The following is a 16,278-nucleotide window of genomic DNA, read 5'->3' on the forward strand; positions in this document are numbered from 1 at the left end:
GAGTGTGACTGTGAAAGCATGAAACAAAGAGCATCCATGTTCCCAGGTGAGAAAATCCAGGGGTCTGAACGGCCATATTTACTCTGCTCGTAACAGTCTGGGTATCTCCTGAGCCACGTGGCTTTTGGTGTTTAGAGCCAGAAGAGTTTCCTTTTGTTTCTTTGGGATGCAGAGAAGTCTTCTGATCCTGTTGAGACTGTTTCACACAGACTTGAGCTATTCTGAAGCTCCTGCAGCATGTGTTGGCTTTGTCATTAGGTGTTAAGTGCAGGCTAAATCAGGCTAGCCATTACCTTTTTTCCAGGTGCTTGTAGTTTCTCAATTCTTCAGTTTGTGCAGCCTGGTAGCTAGAATGGTTGCATGGATTTGCTTGTTGGATAAGAGTAAAACAAGCAAGTTGCAGGATTTTAATAACCTGGAAAAATAATTTTATTTTACAATGCTACATTTTACTGGGAAATGAGCAGTATGAGTATAATATTCTAAGTTTCAAAGCAATGACAGTGATGGAAATAGTTATGAAAGTGAGACTGTTGGATCAGATTCCCTCTGGTCTTTTCCCCACTTCTCCCATTTTCAACAAAAGGATGGGTTAATTTGAATTTCATTGCTTTTTATCCTTAGGGAAATATCAAATGACCAGCATTATTGTGGAACCGTGCCCCAAAGGAGGGGGACAGGTGTTGTGTTTGTGCTTTCACTTCACATTCGCAGCAAGCTCATTAATTTGCCATTTCATATGTTTTAGTGGGAAGAGGCCACTGTCTGTGTCACTGAAAAGCAGCTGTGATTGATCGTTCAGGGGCAGAAGGGGAAAATATTCAGAAATTAGTTATATAAGCATCTTAAATTAACAGTGTGCCTGCAAAGAAGCATTGTTTTTCCCTGGAGGAATGCTGAAATTGATGTTTTTAACCTCCTTTCTGAACACCTGCCACTGTGTGTTTCAGTAAGGAAACAATACATTCAAACTAAAGTCTTTGTATTCACTAAGGAAAGTACATTTCTGTTTGATCTGTACCAACCCAGCTGCTACGCCACCCCAGCAGATGGGAGGAAAAAATGGGTTAGAGAAATCTCGCTATCGCATATGCAATCTTTGTATCTGACAGAACTTGTTTGTTGGTCTTCACTAGGTGAAACATTGGTGCCTGTGCAGCTCGCGAGACGTGTCTGAACAGAGTAGAGTGGAGTGTAGAGCACACAACCCAAGCTCCTGCATCTACATCTCGCTGCCTACTTTTTCTTGTTAGCTGAACACCTCTGAAGGCCTAGAGCTGCATGGCGAGACAGCTTCAGTTCAGGGACTTAGATCTGTGCAGTCTGGTGTTTGCCCAGGTGTCTGCATGAAGCCTGTCAAGGCTTTCCGATCATGTCTTCGTAGGGGGCTGCTTTTGCGGCAGGTCCAACACGATGCACAATGAACAGGCTGTCGCTCAAGAAGGACGCTAACTGATTCGTGCCAGCTTTGCTAAATTGCCAAGTTGTCATGTTGCTAGAGTGCATGAGCCCTTCTTGCATCTCGGGGAAAGCAGTCTGGTATGAAGGAAAATGGAGAATCACCACCAGTATTGTCTTTCCTCTAGGAGAGGTTCTCATCTTGAAGGACATCACCACTGGCTGCCTTCTGGTCTCTGCTTCCCTGACACTGTCTGCCCTTACAGAAAGGCAGTTCCTGACGTTCAGAGCAGACCAGCGTGCTTGTAAGACAGGCTTTTATCTAAAAAGAAAGGTATTATCATAGTTTTTAAGGCCCAGAGGAGATCTGTCGTGTCTCTAGGTTTGAGTCAGTGGCTTGCCAATATATCAGAGATTTTTTGAAAGCCTTTGATACATGATAATGAGGGGAGCTCTGAGGTTAGCAGACGTAAAGAAGGGTCTGGCAATGATGCCAAGTGGGAGACAGAAGAAATTACTAAATTAAATAACTTAGATGTTCACAGTTATTGTTTCAGCTGATAACGTGAGTGTAGCAGGCCTAAACTGTGTTCATTTTAAGAGAGTTTTTCCTCACTGGCGGCATCTGCAGTGGAACTCAAGCTCTAATATTAAAGGGAACGCTTTTCTAATGGGATTTGTGCTTCTCCATCTGTGCCAAGAAAGTAATAGCATTTGAGAGCTGTTATTTTATAGCTGAAACAGTGTTCACCCTCTATTTTTAGATGCACGTTGGGACTTTTTATTAGTGTTTCACAAGTTGGATTACTTGCAGAACAGCACGGAAAGTTGAAGTTAGTGCTCATGCAGAACTGATTTCAAGGGAAATTACTGTAACGTGTAATCTGCAGTTAACATTGAGATCCTAAAATAGACAGCTAAGGTGAACTTGATGGTGCTGCAGTGGCAGAGGGTATTTTGTGATCAGCTACCACTTTAGATCCCTACTTTGCAAGCTGAATATCTAAAACCCCTTCAGTGCTTAAACCATTGGGGTGAGGGCATGAGGATGTCCAACATCTCTGCTGGAAGGGTAGAGGGATGTAGTGTGTTACTATTTGAAAATTATCGCAGTATATCAATAATGTATTGTAACCCAAAAATGTAACAAAGAACATCTTTAACATACCTTGCTAAAATAGTCTTAAATCTTTAATTGTAGCTTCAGAAGCTACATACCAAGCACTTATCAAAGCACAACAATAAGGGACTGTATTTCTTAGGTTCATTTTTTTCTTATGCCACCAAGAGTGTGCTATTTATGATATTGAACAGCCTATCTCCTGGGTAAATCATGACATAATAGCTATTAGCAGTGCTTTGCTTGCATTGTAATTCTATAAAAGAAGAGGAAATTCTGCATAGAGAGTTTACATTAGTGATTTTTACTCCTTGTTATTACAGTATTCGTTATGAGTAGTTATATGGAGCTCAGCTTAAGTCAGCAGCTGTGAAGGGTTTTGTAGAAAAATAACGAGATGAAAATATATTTTAAATTCTTAGTAACTGCATTTCAGTTTCTTCTCCTCCTTTCAGTTATGTCAGTACAGCTTTCAGGGATATTTCTTTGTTCTGGTTTCGGATAGAGTTAGTTTTCTTCTTAGTTGTGGACTGGGGTTAAACCACAACAGTCCTTAAATAAACTTTGATATGTGTGGCAAACAGCATCAATGGTGTAAGTTTACACATTTTGTTGTTGTTGTTATAAAAGAACTGCCACATTTTCTTTGGAAACTTCTTACTGGAGAGACATTTTCTCTGATAATACAATTTTAAAAGAAAAACTTATCTTTGTTTTCTTGCCATCTACCAATTTCCACTGTATATTCCACCACACTTCAGTTTTAAAATTGCAGCTGTTTTTCACTCAGAGTTGAAATAATCTGTTAGAAAGAACAATAAATACATAGTTTCTTTAGATGTTTCCCAGTATCCTCATTTGAAGGAGTGAGGGCCCAAATACAGCTTAAAGAAGTTTACATTTGTTTAAGTTCGAACATACTTGCTTATATTCTGAATTTTTGAAAACAGAGATGGAAAGTGCATCAAGTGACCTTATTACATAAGCATGGATGGCATCAGAGACCCGAGTGTCTCATTTGTCGATTAATCAGTCTGCCCATTTTTCTTCATTTTTGTTATACCCAGAATTTGGATGGCTTCTCTCTTACCTTAAGTTTGCAAAAGGCTTTCTGCAAAGAATCAAAGAAAGCTCATCTAACAGTCTGGAGAAGAGGAGAAAAATTTAATCTCTGCAGTCATGGGAGGGCGGTCTTCTAGCAGCACCTAGGACCGCATTATATATTCCCTGCATCGTCGTCTCTGTCCAAGAAAACTGGGCATCTTGGGCAGTTTTCACTTTGTCTTCAAAAGTGGTTACACATGTAGTTGTCATGTGGTTTTAAAGAAGTCTTGTATTTAGCGAAGCGTTTTGTCTCCCCTTCTAGTCGTTCAACTGAGACAAGTTGTAAAAATTAAGATGCTGATTATTTTAGAAGTGTGGACAATATTACAGCAGCAGCTTTTTTTCTAAGTACTTCCCCAGAGAGTTATTGAGGTTTTATTTGTTGAAGTTGGAAACTTCTGGAAGAGTTTGGGTCCTACACAATGAATTCATCGAGAAAAGGAAGAGCAAGTGATTCTGTAGTGCTGGAATTGCTGCCATTGTTGCTTCAGCTGACCCATACTTGCCTCAGTAGTCCTAATTACCTGCATTTTCTCAGCAGGAGGCATAAATGGTAACAGGCAAGCTGGGCTTTAGAAGCTGAGAGTATATAAAAAATGGTTTTAAAATAGCAGAAGTGCTACTCAAACAGTTTCAATATTAAACACACTGCTGGCAATTTACTATAAATAAGGACCCTTATTTCTAGAACTATCAATGCTGTGGTTGTGTAGCAAAGCAGATAACGTTAACAGATGCTTTTGAAAAATATTTTGCATTTGACTAAAGTGGTGTGTGAAGTTCGGGTATTCCAGGTCAAATTATAATTTAATATACTGTGAATATAATCTAACCATGTTCAAGTCTGCAATACTTGGCTGGTGTGTTTTTCGCCCCTCCTAAATAGCCAGGCGGTATAGGAGAAGTGAACATCTGGATGTAAGTTTTGAGGGTGAACACAAGTAACCTTTTGCATAGTTTTACTGTTTTTAAAAACTGTGCTGCCTCTTCTCTGTCGTAATGAAAGAAAATGGCAGTGTTTTGGGCTTGGAGCTGCATGACTGCCATGCTTCTGGGAAAGGGGCTTGGAGGCTTTGGGTTTAAACAGCTGGTATTTTCAGTTTTATAAGCCTGGAATAGTAATTTCAAGCGTTATTTTCCCTGTATTAATTATTATGAATGTCTCATAATCCACAGGTATATGCTGTTTAAAACAGGTGCAGTCACTTTAGTATGAATGATCAGTAAGTCTAGTATGTGTTACTACTTGAATTGCTTGCTTTGTGCACAGAGGCTTCTTTTCAAGAAATGTATGTAATGATGTTTAATAACTTGCTTTGCCAAAGAGTGTCATGTTCTTCCTTTCACCTGAAAGTATTTGTTGTATATATTTATTTTTATTTTTGCTTGGAGTTATTTATAGGACCCAGCATGAATATGTTGAGCCAGAATTTTTGATACCAAGTGATTTATTGTAATATCTTCATGGAAGTAATATAATTTACTTAGTGCAATAGGGATTTGTAATATATTCGGTAACAGCAATATTACACATCACAGCACCTGATTTCTGTTGGCTCTAGCATAAAGCAGTATGACTCGGTCAATAAAATAAAGGTGTCCTGCAGTACAGTGAGCAACTGAAGGCTTTAGCACTAGAACTGTTGTTTTATTCTTAATGCAAGAATCAAATTTAAATTCCCTTCAGGCTGGTAGTTACGCCAGGGGAGACTTGGCCCAGTGGACAAGCACTGTATGTAAATATAAAAATTTACCTGAATATTACCTTCATTAAGAAGTGATGAATTTCACCATTATTCCACTTCATGCCACATTTGCACTTTATGAAATGAGATAATAAGGTTAATTTTTGAGAGCTTAATTTTGCGGGATATTTTTTTATTGGGTAATTGTTAATTATTTTTTTTCTTGAGTGGAATCTCACAGGTTGACTACAAGAGCACCTAGAAAGCCTTCAGACTTGTTTTGCATGGTTAAATGGTTGCAAGCCTAGGATGGTCCGTTGTATTGTCAAAGACCCTTCAACATTATTTCTCCCTGGGGCAGAGATGGGTGGAAAGCACACTAAGCAGTGCTAAGGAAAGAACGGACATGGGGAGAGCCTTGATTCCACTTTGTACGAAGATGAAACATCTCAGAATAATGCTCATTATGTTTCTATATTTATTTGAAAGATGGGCACGTACTTACTGAAGACCAATATCAATAGTCCTGAATTCTTGTCATGTTCTAGCCTGCCACAGTTGCACTGTGTGATTTTGGGCAAGATACTTAAATTCTTATTTTCCATCTACAATGGTGATAGGATTTTTTAAAAGTGTAATAATACAAACTACTAAAATAGTGGTTGCTATATTTTCACTGGTCCGTATAGAAGCTGTGCTTCCCCTTAGCATTATATGGTTGGAAAATCATGGGACATGAAAATCATCTTGACACAGTGACTACAGTGAATTCAGATTTTCAGTTTGGGAAGGCAGGGGGAATGGTTCTTGATGTTGTTTTAGGGGATTGTATACGTGTTTCTATGTTAATACAGGCTTGTAGGATCAGAGTGAAGCTCTGACTGACACTGTCAACATCTTTCATAAACTGGTAACACTCAACCTTAAGAGGTGCCCGTCCTCACAATTCTTGTTTAAAAGCTATTCCAAAATCATGCTGCTGTAAGGATGGCATTTCTTCATGGCTGATGCCATCATATTTCTTTCGTATTGCTTAGCTTAAATACTCATAGGTGCATTTTTCCAACATTTCAGTGTTTAGATAATTTGTGTTATAGAGCAATATTTTTTTTTCCACACCTTGGAGTGTTTCTAGGCCAGACAAGCTTCTTGCAAGATAGGCTGTCTGTTCCCTGAAATCCTGCTAGCCCCTCCCTATACCCCTCTGCTTGCCAGGAAGATGGATTCAAACTGAATTCCTGGAACTATACTAAGTATTTCAGTCTCACTGTTACCTTACGGAACAGTGTTCCCCTGGCTTGAAACTCAGCCTTGTTGTGATCAGTTTTATTGTCTTCCCTGGCTACTGACTGTGATGAGCCTTTTGACTGATCCCTCATTTAGGTTTTCCGACCAGCTGTCCCTCAGCTGGGATGAAAAGCAGGGAACCTCTTCCTACACCCCAAGTCATTTAATGGCCAGTGGATGTTTGAGATCTGGAGTGCCTTCCGTGGTCACAGTATGAGTGAGAGTCACGCAAATGCTTACAGACTACTTAAATTACACCAGAACAAGTTAATTCCTTTCCTCTACAGCCTTCTTGTAAGAAGATGGTAGTATCTTTCAGGTTTGCACTTGAAGTCCTCTGTCCTTGATGGTTCAGGTTTTGAGCTGGGTCACTGATTCAAGAGAGTGCCTGGATGCCTATCTCTTTTAAAACGACCTTACAGACTTTCCTGGAAATACTGTCTTTGTATCTCCTCTGCATCTTTTCCAAACAAACCCTTTGTATATCAAAATCTTGGCAAAAAGAGACCTCATGAGCTTTCTCAGATTCAGTTGATCTCCCTGAAGAAATGGGGAGAGGTAAAGGTTTTGCTGGGTCAGCAAGAATCAGGCAGCTGCACCTTGCTGATACCTCAAATTCCTAAGGGAGGGAAGCTATGGGTATAACCCTCCACCAAAGGCTAAGGAATAAAGGATCAGCATTGACCATCCCATGAAGCATTTCACTGGGATTTCTCCCAACAGCGAATGTAGCCCCTGGTTTTATACAGGTTAATTCCATCAAAGCAACATGTCTTCACAATTTATAGATGAGAAAATATTTCACAATTATTCAGGGCACAGACAAAAGACCAGAAATACAAATCAAGGCCAAGACCTCACAGCAGTTGAATCTTTTGTTTTACTTGACAGTGGCCTACACAACACACTCAGTCATGCTCCCTGGAGCCATGAAACAAAGGAGCCCTGTTGATGTTTACTTTGGCTCAAGGCAGAGACAGTTGTTTTAAATGAGTTAATAAATGGAGTAGTGAACTATGATGGGCTGTATAATCTTCTTTTCTCTTTTTTTTCTCTCTAGGTCACTCAGATGAGTCGTCCAGATTTGATTCTCTTTCTTATGAAGTATCTCATGGCTTTGGTTGTTGGGATACCCTCTGTCTTCTGGGTTGGAAGCAAAAAGACCTGTTTTGAGTGGGCTAGCTTTTTCCATGGACGCAGGAAAAAAGAGTGCGTATTGATACTGAATAGGTGAACTGGTTGAATAGTGGCAAATAATCTCCTCTCCCCTTGTAGTCCTGTAAGAGTATTTTGGTTGGTTTTTCATGGAGGCAAAGATAGGAACAGCTAGGGGCAGTTTTCTTAGAGATCTCTCACTATAGCAAGGAAGGACAAGGCAAGCAAGAGTTCGAAAAACCCTTGAAGAATTGTCGCTTATTTTTCCGTAATTACTCTTTGGTCCCAGAATCAAATTGACATTGCCCCATCTGTTTCCTCCAAAATTTTTTTTTCAGTAAAAATTAGATTTCAGTTGAATGCTACAACTTCTCTGCCACTTACTGAGAGGTAGAATGGAAAGGGTTTTTTTTAATAAACATGCTTAGCTAGTCAATTGAATCAGACCTTTAAATTGAAATTAAACGTAAGTTCTTTTCACTGTGATTGTGGTTAACAGTAATTGTCTCTGCTTTTAATCTTCCTTTATGTATTAGTGCCACATTACAATTTGATAAAATGACAACATCTTATAGCTTCTGTAGGGTTGAAATCAATTTAGACTAAGAGACAATCTATATGACTTTGTAATAGCTATGAATAGCTGCTTTCATAATCATAAATATTGTCTTTTAAGTAGATGGTTCAAAATAGATCCACAAATACAGCAAGCCTTTAAGTGATTACTCCATGACTTTGACTTGTCCATCCTTAGCAGAACTGGCCTTCTGCTGAGGCTACGGTAAAATTACCTTCTGTAAAGTTGCAGCATATTTTTCTTTATTCAAAAGATAACCTACTAAGATATGCGTGGGGTTAATAACAACTTAATATGATTTTAATACATGTACATACTTACATAGAGATGACGTACTAGTTTGGTGGGTAGAGGACAGGAAGAGTTCACGAAGGCAGAGGAAGTTATTTTACAGGACTGGCGATCTCCAGGTTAGCTGGATGGCTCCTGAAAGTGCCATCCTCTCTCCTGGTGCAGCCAGGCAGCAGAGGAGCCCCCGTGCACAACACATCTGCCTGGAGCCAGATTCCTTTTTGTTTTTTCACTGAGCAGTAAGAGGCAGAGGCAATACAAACCTCCTTCCTCAGGTAGCCTGTTGATCCTCTGTGACCAAGAAAATCAAGAGAAGCTAGCCAGGCACAGGAAACAGAACGTGAAAGAATATATTAATATAGGGAAGGGAAGGGAGGAGAAGACCTCCCCACAAAGAAGAGATTTAAACAAAAAACAAAAAAAAAAAAAAGGAATGTAGAGGATGTGATAGCACCTCCTTTCATCATGCTATGCTAGAGCGGCCAAGTGCGTGCCCCCTTCCCAGCAAGGGATTTCAGCAAACAGGAGCTGTGAGACTGCTGTAACCAGTGATCTAAGGGCTACAGGCCAGTTGCTTAGGCATTATCGCATGTGTTGTATTTCATCTGGTATTCTCCTGCTGCCAGTTTTAATCCAGATGTTAAATGCTCTTTTGAGTGAGGAAACAGCTTCCCGTGTTCCCCAAGAGGCAGTTTCCCAGGTAATCTGAGCTTGCCAAGTCACAGCGCTGTCCCAAGGACTTTGCTTGTAACAATATTCACAAACTAAGGCCATAAGCAAACACACTGCAATTATTCCACATGTCTAGGCTAGAGGATCAGATACAGGGGCTATTAGGAAGAAATTCTTCCCTGTGAGGGCAGCGAGGCGCTGGCCCAGGCTGCCCAGAGCAGCTGTGGGTGCCCCATCCCTGGCAGTGCTCAAGGCCAGGCTGGACGGGGCTGGGGGCAGCCTGGGCTGGGGGGAGGGGTCCCTGCCCGTGGTGGGGGGTGGGAACTGGATGGTCTTTAAGGTCCCTTCCCACCCAAACCACTCTGTGAGTCTGTGAGAGGGAAGGATTCAAGAATGTGCACTTTGCTAAAATATCCAAATGTAGAGGTGCTTCAGAATTAAGCAAATAGAGACATTATAGTGTAAATAGATGGTCTTATTTGCCAAGCTGTAATATTTGTCTGTTCTGTTTGTAAAATAGTTAGTGCTATTACTGCAATTGCTTTTATACTGCAGTCATTAATGTTAACTATTCAAATTGCATGTCTTGTTCAGAGTTGTAAATGAAAGTCGTCAAGTGCTGCAAGAGCCAGACTTTGCTCAGTCTCTTCTGAGAGACCCCAACACCCCCATCATCCGAAAGTCGAGAGGCACTTCTACCCAGGGCACCTCGACTCACGCCTCCTCTACCCAGCTGGCGATGATGGACGACCAAAGGAGCAAGGCAGGCAGTGTCCACAGCAAAGTGAGCAGCTACCACGGCAGCCTGCACCGATCACGTGATGGCCGGTACATTTCTGCTTTTTAAAATCTTGTAGAAAATGGGACAAGCCTCTGCCAGCCATGTATTTGGCCATCATGTTGCTAAAACTGGAAGTTGGGCTGATATTTACTTTCTCTGATTGCAGCTCCTTTCCCTGTTATGGCTGGATTGAAAAGAAAAAAAATTATCCTGATGTTTTCAGAGTCCACACTAGTCTTCATGAATTACAGGGCGTGCATGTGTTCAGTGCCGGTTTTCCTACAAAGGCAGTGATCTGCGTTACATCATTGCAGCGCACGGGAAAACAGATCTGTCCTAAAGTCAGCTTTGTGTCTTTGTGCCTGCTTTTGTCTGTGTGTAAATTGATTTTGCTTCTGTAAATAGTCCTAGCCCTGCTGAAGTATACAATAATAAAAGTTACCCGCTCTCACTTGAGGTGCAGTTAAGGTTTATAACATAATTTATCATTGAGTATTTTACTCACCTAATTATCAATACTATACATAGCGCTGTAGTAAGAATCGAGCTGCATAAGGAGTTGAAACAATTTGCCTGGGGCTGTATAAGCTAAATGACTGGGCTAAACAGAGAAGGATTTTTTTTCACAAAAGTAGAGGGTTTGTGCATGCGGACACACATGCACCAAGATTTATTTACATTCTTTCATGACTGTGGCAGTAACGATTGTAATAATTGTCCTGTATTTTTATAAATTAGGTACACTCCCTGCAGCTACAGAGGCGTAGAAGAAAGACTACCTCATGGCAGCATGTCACGACTGACTGATCATTCCAGGCATAGCAGTTCTCATCGGCTTAATGAACAGTCACGTCACAGCAGCATCAGGGATCTCAGCAGCAACCCAATGACACACATCACGCACGGGACCAGCATGAACCGTGTTATTGAAGAGGATGGCACCAGCGCATGAGCTGCTTTTGTTGGAAAGGAGGAGCTGAAGTGGTTGCACGTCTTGCTGTCCCTTCCTCAGTGATGTGATAATGCTCAGTATTATCATGCCTCTCATCAGGTGCTGATTTTGTGCATTGGGAAGCCGAAACTGGCTTCTTCGTGTTGAAGCCACTGCTCTTGTCCTTGCATCAGAGCTAGAGTGTTCAGCAATCATGAATTATTGAGTAAAAAGCTGGTTGCCTCATTTGAACTTATCTGTAGGTAATTATTTATTCGATAACTGTTACTCATCAGACACCATTGCTGAATTTCTTATTCTTTGTTGAACAAAAAATCTCCCCTTCCCTCCGATGGCTCTGCATGCCAGTAGGTGTTACCCTCGAGAACTCGCTGGCAGGGTCACGCTGAGATTTTTTTCTTTTCAGGCATGAGGGAACTCTTGAATATTGAAGGAATTCCTCCGTGCACCTCTCTGATTAGATAACAAACTGATACTTGTTCTCATCGAGCACAGGGGGAGGGGACGCATGCTAAATGCTGTACAAAGGACAGCTGTGTGGACCGGCAGGCATTTTTTAATGAATACACTGGAAATGCAACACAGGAATGAGCGTTTTGGAGAAGGAAAAGAAAGGAAACTCCACTGAGGATCACCAGCTCTTACCAGAGCTGTTCAGGCTCAGTTGTTGGGATGGGGAGGGAGGGTGGGGGAAGAGAGGCAGGGAAGAGTGATTTTTTTATAACATGTATTGTCCTTGCTTTTTTACAAAAGACTATTTAAATTTTCTACTTGTTTACAATTTATGTAGGAAGAGATCAATTTTAAAACCAGTTACCTAGATAATATTCAGCCACTTATTTTTTAGATTAATGTACAAAAGCTGAGATCACTTGTTCCTGATCTATTTAAAAAAAAAAAAAAAAAATAGAAAAGCTGAATTTGTTGCCCAGACCGGACTGTACAGCCTTTTCCTTACAGACAGAACAAAGCCTGTTTACAAAGCCCATAACCTGGGCGAGGAGGGCTGAGGCCAAAGCGGACAGGAGGAGTTCAATCAGGGATGGCCTGCCTTCCTCATGGTGATTTTGGGGGGAGGATTCTCTTTGTGCTGAGCAAGCGGGGAGCAAGAATTGAGAAATGAGTGGGAGAAACGGAAGCAGGAGGTGCCCGCAAGTGGGGAAGGAGCAGGGCGCAGCAGCCAGAAACCCACCATTGCTGTCCTGAGGGGAGGAGACAGGTGTCCACTGTAAATGGTCAGCTCCTCCCCGGCCAAGGAGCTTGCATTACTGATCGACCTCTTTTGTAGGTTCTTTTTATTCCCTACTACAGATTCACAGTAGAGAGTTCTCAGTTTGGGCTTTTTTTGTGTGTAAATCATCTGTTGGGGTACAGAAGGTCTTTGTTGACACTGCAGGCAAAAAGTCAAGGCATGTCTCAGGCGGTGCAGTAGATCTTCCAAAGCATCTGCTGTAAGATTCATTCAGCATGAGGAAACACTGATTGCATTTAAACCTACCTCAGTAATTACTAGAGATCATTGCTGGGAAATTAATACTTTTTTTTCATTGTCCTTACATAATTCCCTTTTTGACCTGTTGGAGGCATGTTGAAAAGCCTTCGTACACGCGTAGATGGCACAACCTCAAGGGCAGGAATAGGGCAACAACCCGCGGTGCAAACAGCAGAAACGGAGCTGCACTACAATTACTCATTTTAATTGTAGCTGATGACACAACAGCAAAAACCGTGTGCTCTCCGAAATCAAACGCTGCCCTGCGAGTCACCATGTCTTAGAAATACGTTTACCGTAAATTGTCTTTCTTGCTTCCACCAGACTTTTGCTCCAAAGGAGAAGCACAAACCAAACCCAACGTGGAATAACAAAGCATAGCAACAACTCCACACCTCTCTTTATTGTAAATCCAGAGAAGGAGGTTGCTGCACCAACCGCCCTGGGGCAGAGCACACTCTGCTTTGCCCTTTGCTCAGCAAACAGCCCCGGGAGCTGTTTCACCTAGATCACCTAGATCTAGCTGTTTCATGCTAGATCACCTCTTTCAAAGCAGATGGGTATGAAAAGTCTTTGAGTGACTTAAACTGGAGGAACCACAGTTCCCTGTAAGCCACAAAGGTGGATCCCTGTTTTAGTTTCAAATTCATCTTCTAAATAACTTGCTGCTTCAAAGGGTTGGTAGTTTTGGGAATCTGAATCTGCAAAGGGAGCCGGACAGCTGAGTTTTCCTAAACGCTATAACTGAACTAAATAATCTCAAATGTTTGTGTTGATCTTCTCAGCTCCATTTCCAGTACCTTTTTTTTTTTTTTTTTTTTTGAAGTTGTATGCATTGAATTGTGTAGAGTCAGGGAGGGGAATGATGATGGAGGTTTGAAATATATCCTGCTTGAAATTTTGTTAATTGGTGAGATTTAGTCTCCATGTTGTTTCCACATGAGAATACCTGAGCTGTTCCTTGCTCATGTATACTGCATGTGAGGGACAAACTCCAGTCACCCCAGACATGATTAAAATGTAATTCTCAAATTCTGGCTGGGATTTTTGCCCTCCCTACCCCTGTAATCCCACACCCTTTTATCTTCAACACCTGAATTAGCATGCTGCTCTCTATTTCTGCAAAGCATTCCTTCCCAGGATTTCAGAGCCGTTTGCCAATGATCCTTTCAGGTTTCATGTTTAAGATTGCTGCGGCCCTGATGCAGTTCCCCAGCTGGGGCACTCGTGGGGGTTCAGCTCCCAGATCATCAAACCTTGAGGGCTCTGAAGTGTGTCTGAGTTTGGATGCAGCTCAGCTGCCGTTTCTAGCGAGGGTACCTAGGCATGTTTTTGGGGTGCTTTCCTATCTGGCACCCCCAGCTAACTGCCGAGAGCTTGGGTTTCTGGGACTGGTGCCAATCTTTAAATTCCCCCGGAGCTGAATCCCCCGCCCAGGATGGCAGTTCTGCAGTTACTGAAACACTCCGGTTGCTTTGGGCTTCAGCTGACCTCACGTACCTGTAGCTGAACACGCGTTCCTCGTGACTTAACAGCAGCGCTTTGTCCCTCCCCAGCAGCCGCGTGCTGCTGCCAGCCTGGCCCTCTCTTTGGAGCAGGCGGAGAAGTTGTACATAGCCCGTTTTCTCCAGCTTGTCCCCGGGGCAGGTTAATGTATCTCCACCCTACACATATTGTGACTGAAGCCCCAAAATACTGCTTTGTAAGATGGCAATATCAAAGCTTGCCGTAAAATCCACGGCTTCTTATTCCCAGGATTCCCAGGGAACTGAATCTCCTGCTTTATCCCGTTGCCAACGCATTGGTCCCTTGGCAGGAAGCAACGTGGCACAGTGTGCTTTGCTCCAACGCCTTTCCGTCCTGCCCGGGTGAAGCAGGAGGTGGCTGGGGGCATCTGGGCAATACAGACATTGGCCCGATTGCCGCTGGCAACAGATGCCCCCGAGTTTGTGACGTTCCTTCTTCATCCCTTCGTAGCCGTCGTCGTTCAGTGAAACACCGCATGTCAGCGATGCGGCCGTGTTGCATGGAAAAGGCTGGCTCGGGACCACGTGCAGCCGCTCTCCCATTGGATTGGTAGCGCTCGTCTTTTTAAAGCTTAAAACAATCCAACAGCAGCAAAAAGCCTCTTTTAGTTGTAAATTTCTTTGCCTGCTCTAAAGTGCTCGCCCTTTCCGTAGTGCTTAGACCTCAGTTTTGCTGCGGAAGCTGTAGATAGGAGCTGTACCCGGGGTTGGGGGTAAGCGCAGGGCTGAAATCCAGCCACAGCCAAACCGAACGTGGCGGCCGAGTCATTCCAGCAAGGAGGGGAGAGAAGACCCCTCGGAAGGGGCACAGGGAGACCACAGGAGCCAGACGAGCTGGGACCAGCCCTTAGAGCAGTTCCCACCCTTCCAGGGGAGCCATCCCCAGCTCCAGGGGCTGAGGACCCCTAAAAACCGACGGCAGTGGGGAGCGGGCAGCCCCAGCTCTAGGGTGAAACCAGGGAGCAGAGCGGAGCGGCCCCCCGGGAGACATCCCAAGGTTCACCTTGAACAGCAAAACGTTGCCTTGAATGTGAAATCCCACTCCTGTCCCAACGTGCTTCTTTTCTAATGGGATCGGGATTTATTTTCACCTGAGGCAGGATGTTGTACGCGGTTCTTGCCTGTCACGAGCGGCTGTCGGGTGCACGTGCTGGGGAACTCGGGGCATGTAACGGCATTGCCGCCTCTTACAGTGCTTCCCCTTGACACGCTGGCGTTCCTGTTGTGGTTTCCTCCGTTCCTGACCAGGAGAGGAAGAAGCTTTCGTGTTCGTGAGACCTGTACACAGAGGGTGCACGTGGCCGTTAGCATGGGGTAGTGCCCGACTGTAGCTGACTTGACTTGCACTCGGCTCTTGGTAGACTTGTTTACAGTAGTCCAGTGTTGGTTTTGTAACATTTAATTTTTAGCACTTTAACTGTGAGTTGTACAAACATTATATTGTAGTAGGTGTACATTTTCATTTTAGACCTTTAAAAGTTTTTAATAAAATGATGGAAAAATTCCTAGTCTCTTCGTCAACAGGCTTGCAACCCCTCCTACACCCCACCCTACCCCCCCTTAAAAACCTAGTTCAGAGGCAGCTAAGAGTACAATATTAAATTTTACTCTGGGTAGTGTCTCTCTGAATTTGAAGAAATATTTCCTAGGCTTGATCTTTCCCCAGCATCTGTACTCGTGGCCGCCGGGCACCCTTCCAGCAAACACAAAGCTCTCCGCTGACCTGGGGCTCCGGTTTGTTCCACCCTTTTACGAGCAGCAGACCCCTCCAGCCATCGGCACTTCGCGAGCAAAGAGGCGAGCGCGCTAATGAAGGGCGGCCGGGTTGGGGAGCGGCAGCACGGGGGTGGTTGGGGTTTTGTGCTGGGTTTTTTATTGCCGAACCAAACCAGAGAACAGGATGACTTATTTTATTTTAAGTAGCTGTCTGGCATTTGAGCGGATACGTGGTTATTTTGGTTTGGGAAGCCGTATGCTGCGAGTCTCGCATGACTGGTGATAAAACAACTAGTTTTAATAATCACAGATGGTGCTGTTTTAGCAGGCGGTGCTGTTTTGGGTCTCATTAAGATAAATAACTGGGTTTGGGGATGAAACTTGAGGAGCTGCTGGTGAAGATGCAGGCCCTGCAAGGCCACGTGGAGATGTGCAGTCAGCCCGTGCGCGCACGCATCCTGCACAGCCTCCTCAGCAGAGCGGCTCCCTCTGGAAACATCGGCCTCCCTGAGGATGCTGCAA

At 43.2% G+C, this 16,278-nt stretch overlaps 1 protein-coding gene across 1 annotated transcript in view; it reads left to right on the forward strand.

Moving 5' to 3' along the window:
• The window catches only part of FZD3 (frizzled class receptor 3), a 61,472-nt gene extending 45,935 nt beyond the window's left edge, over positions 1 to 15,537 (forward strand). The window contains exons 5-7 of the mRNA XM_055811093.1: positions 7,655 to 7,803; positions 9,884 to 10,117; positions 10,809 to 15,537. Coding sequence (XP_055667068.1) covers positions 7,655 to 7,803; positions 9,884 to 10,117; positions 10,809 to 11,022 — 597 coding nt within the window. The 3' untranslated portion in view covers positions 11,023 to 15,537. The remainder of the gene's footprint in view (positions 1 to 7,654; positions 7,804 to 9,883; positions 10,118 to 10,808) is intronic.
• The last annotated feature ends 741 nt before the right edge of the window (positions 15,538 to 16,278 follow it).

Source organism: Falco peregrinus, chromosome 7 (genome assembly GCF_023634155.1).
Source record: "Falco peregrinus isolate bFalPer1 chromosome 7, bFalPer1.pri, whole genome shotgun sequence".
NCBI lineage: Eukaryota > Metazoa > Chordata > Aves > Falconiformes > Falconidae > Falco > Falco peregrinus.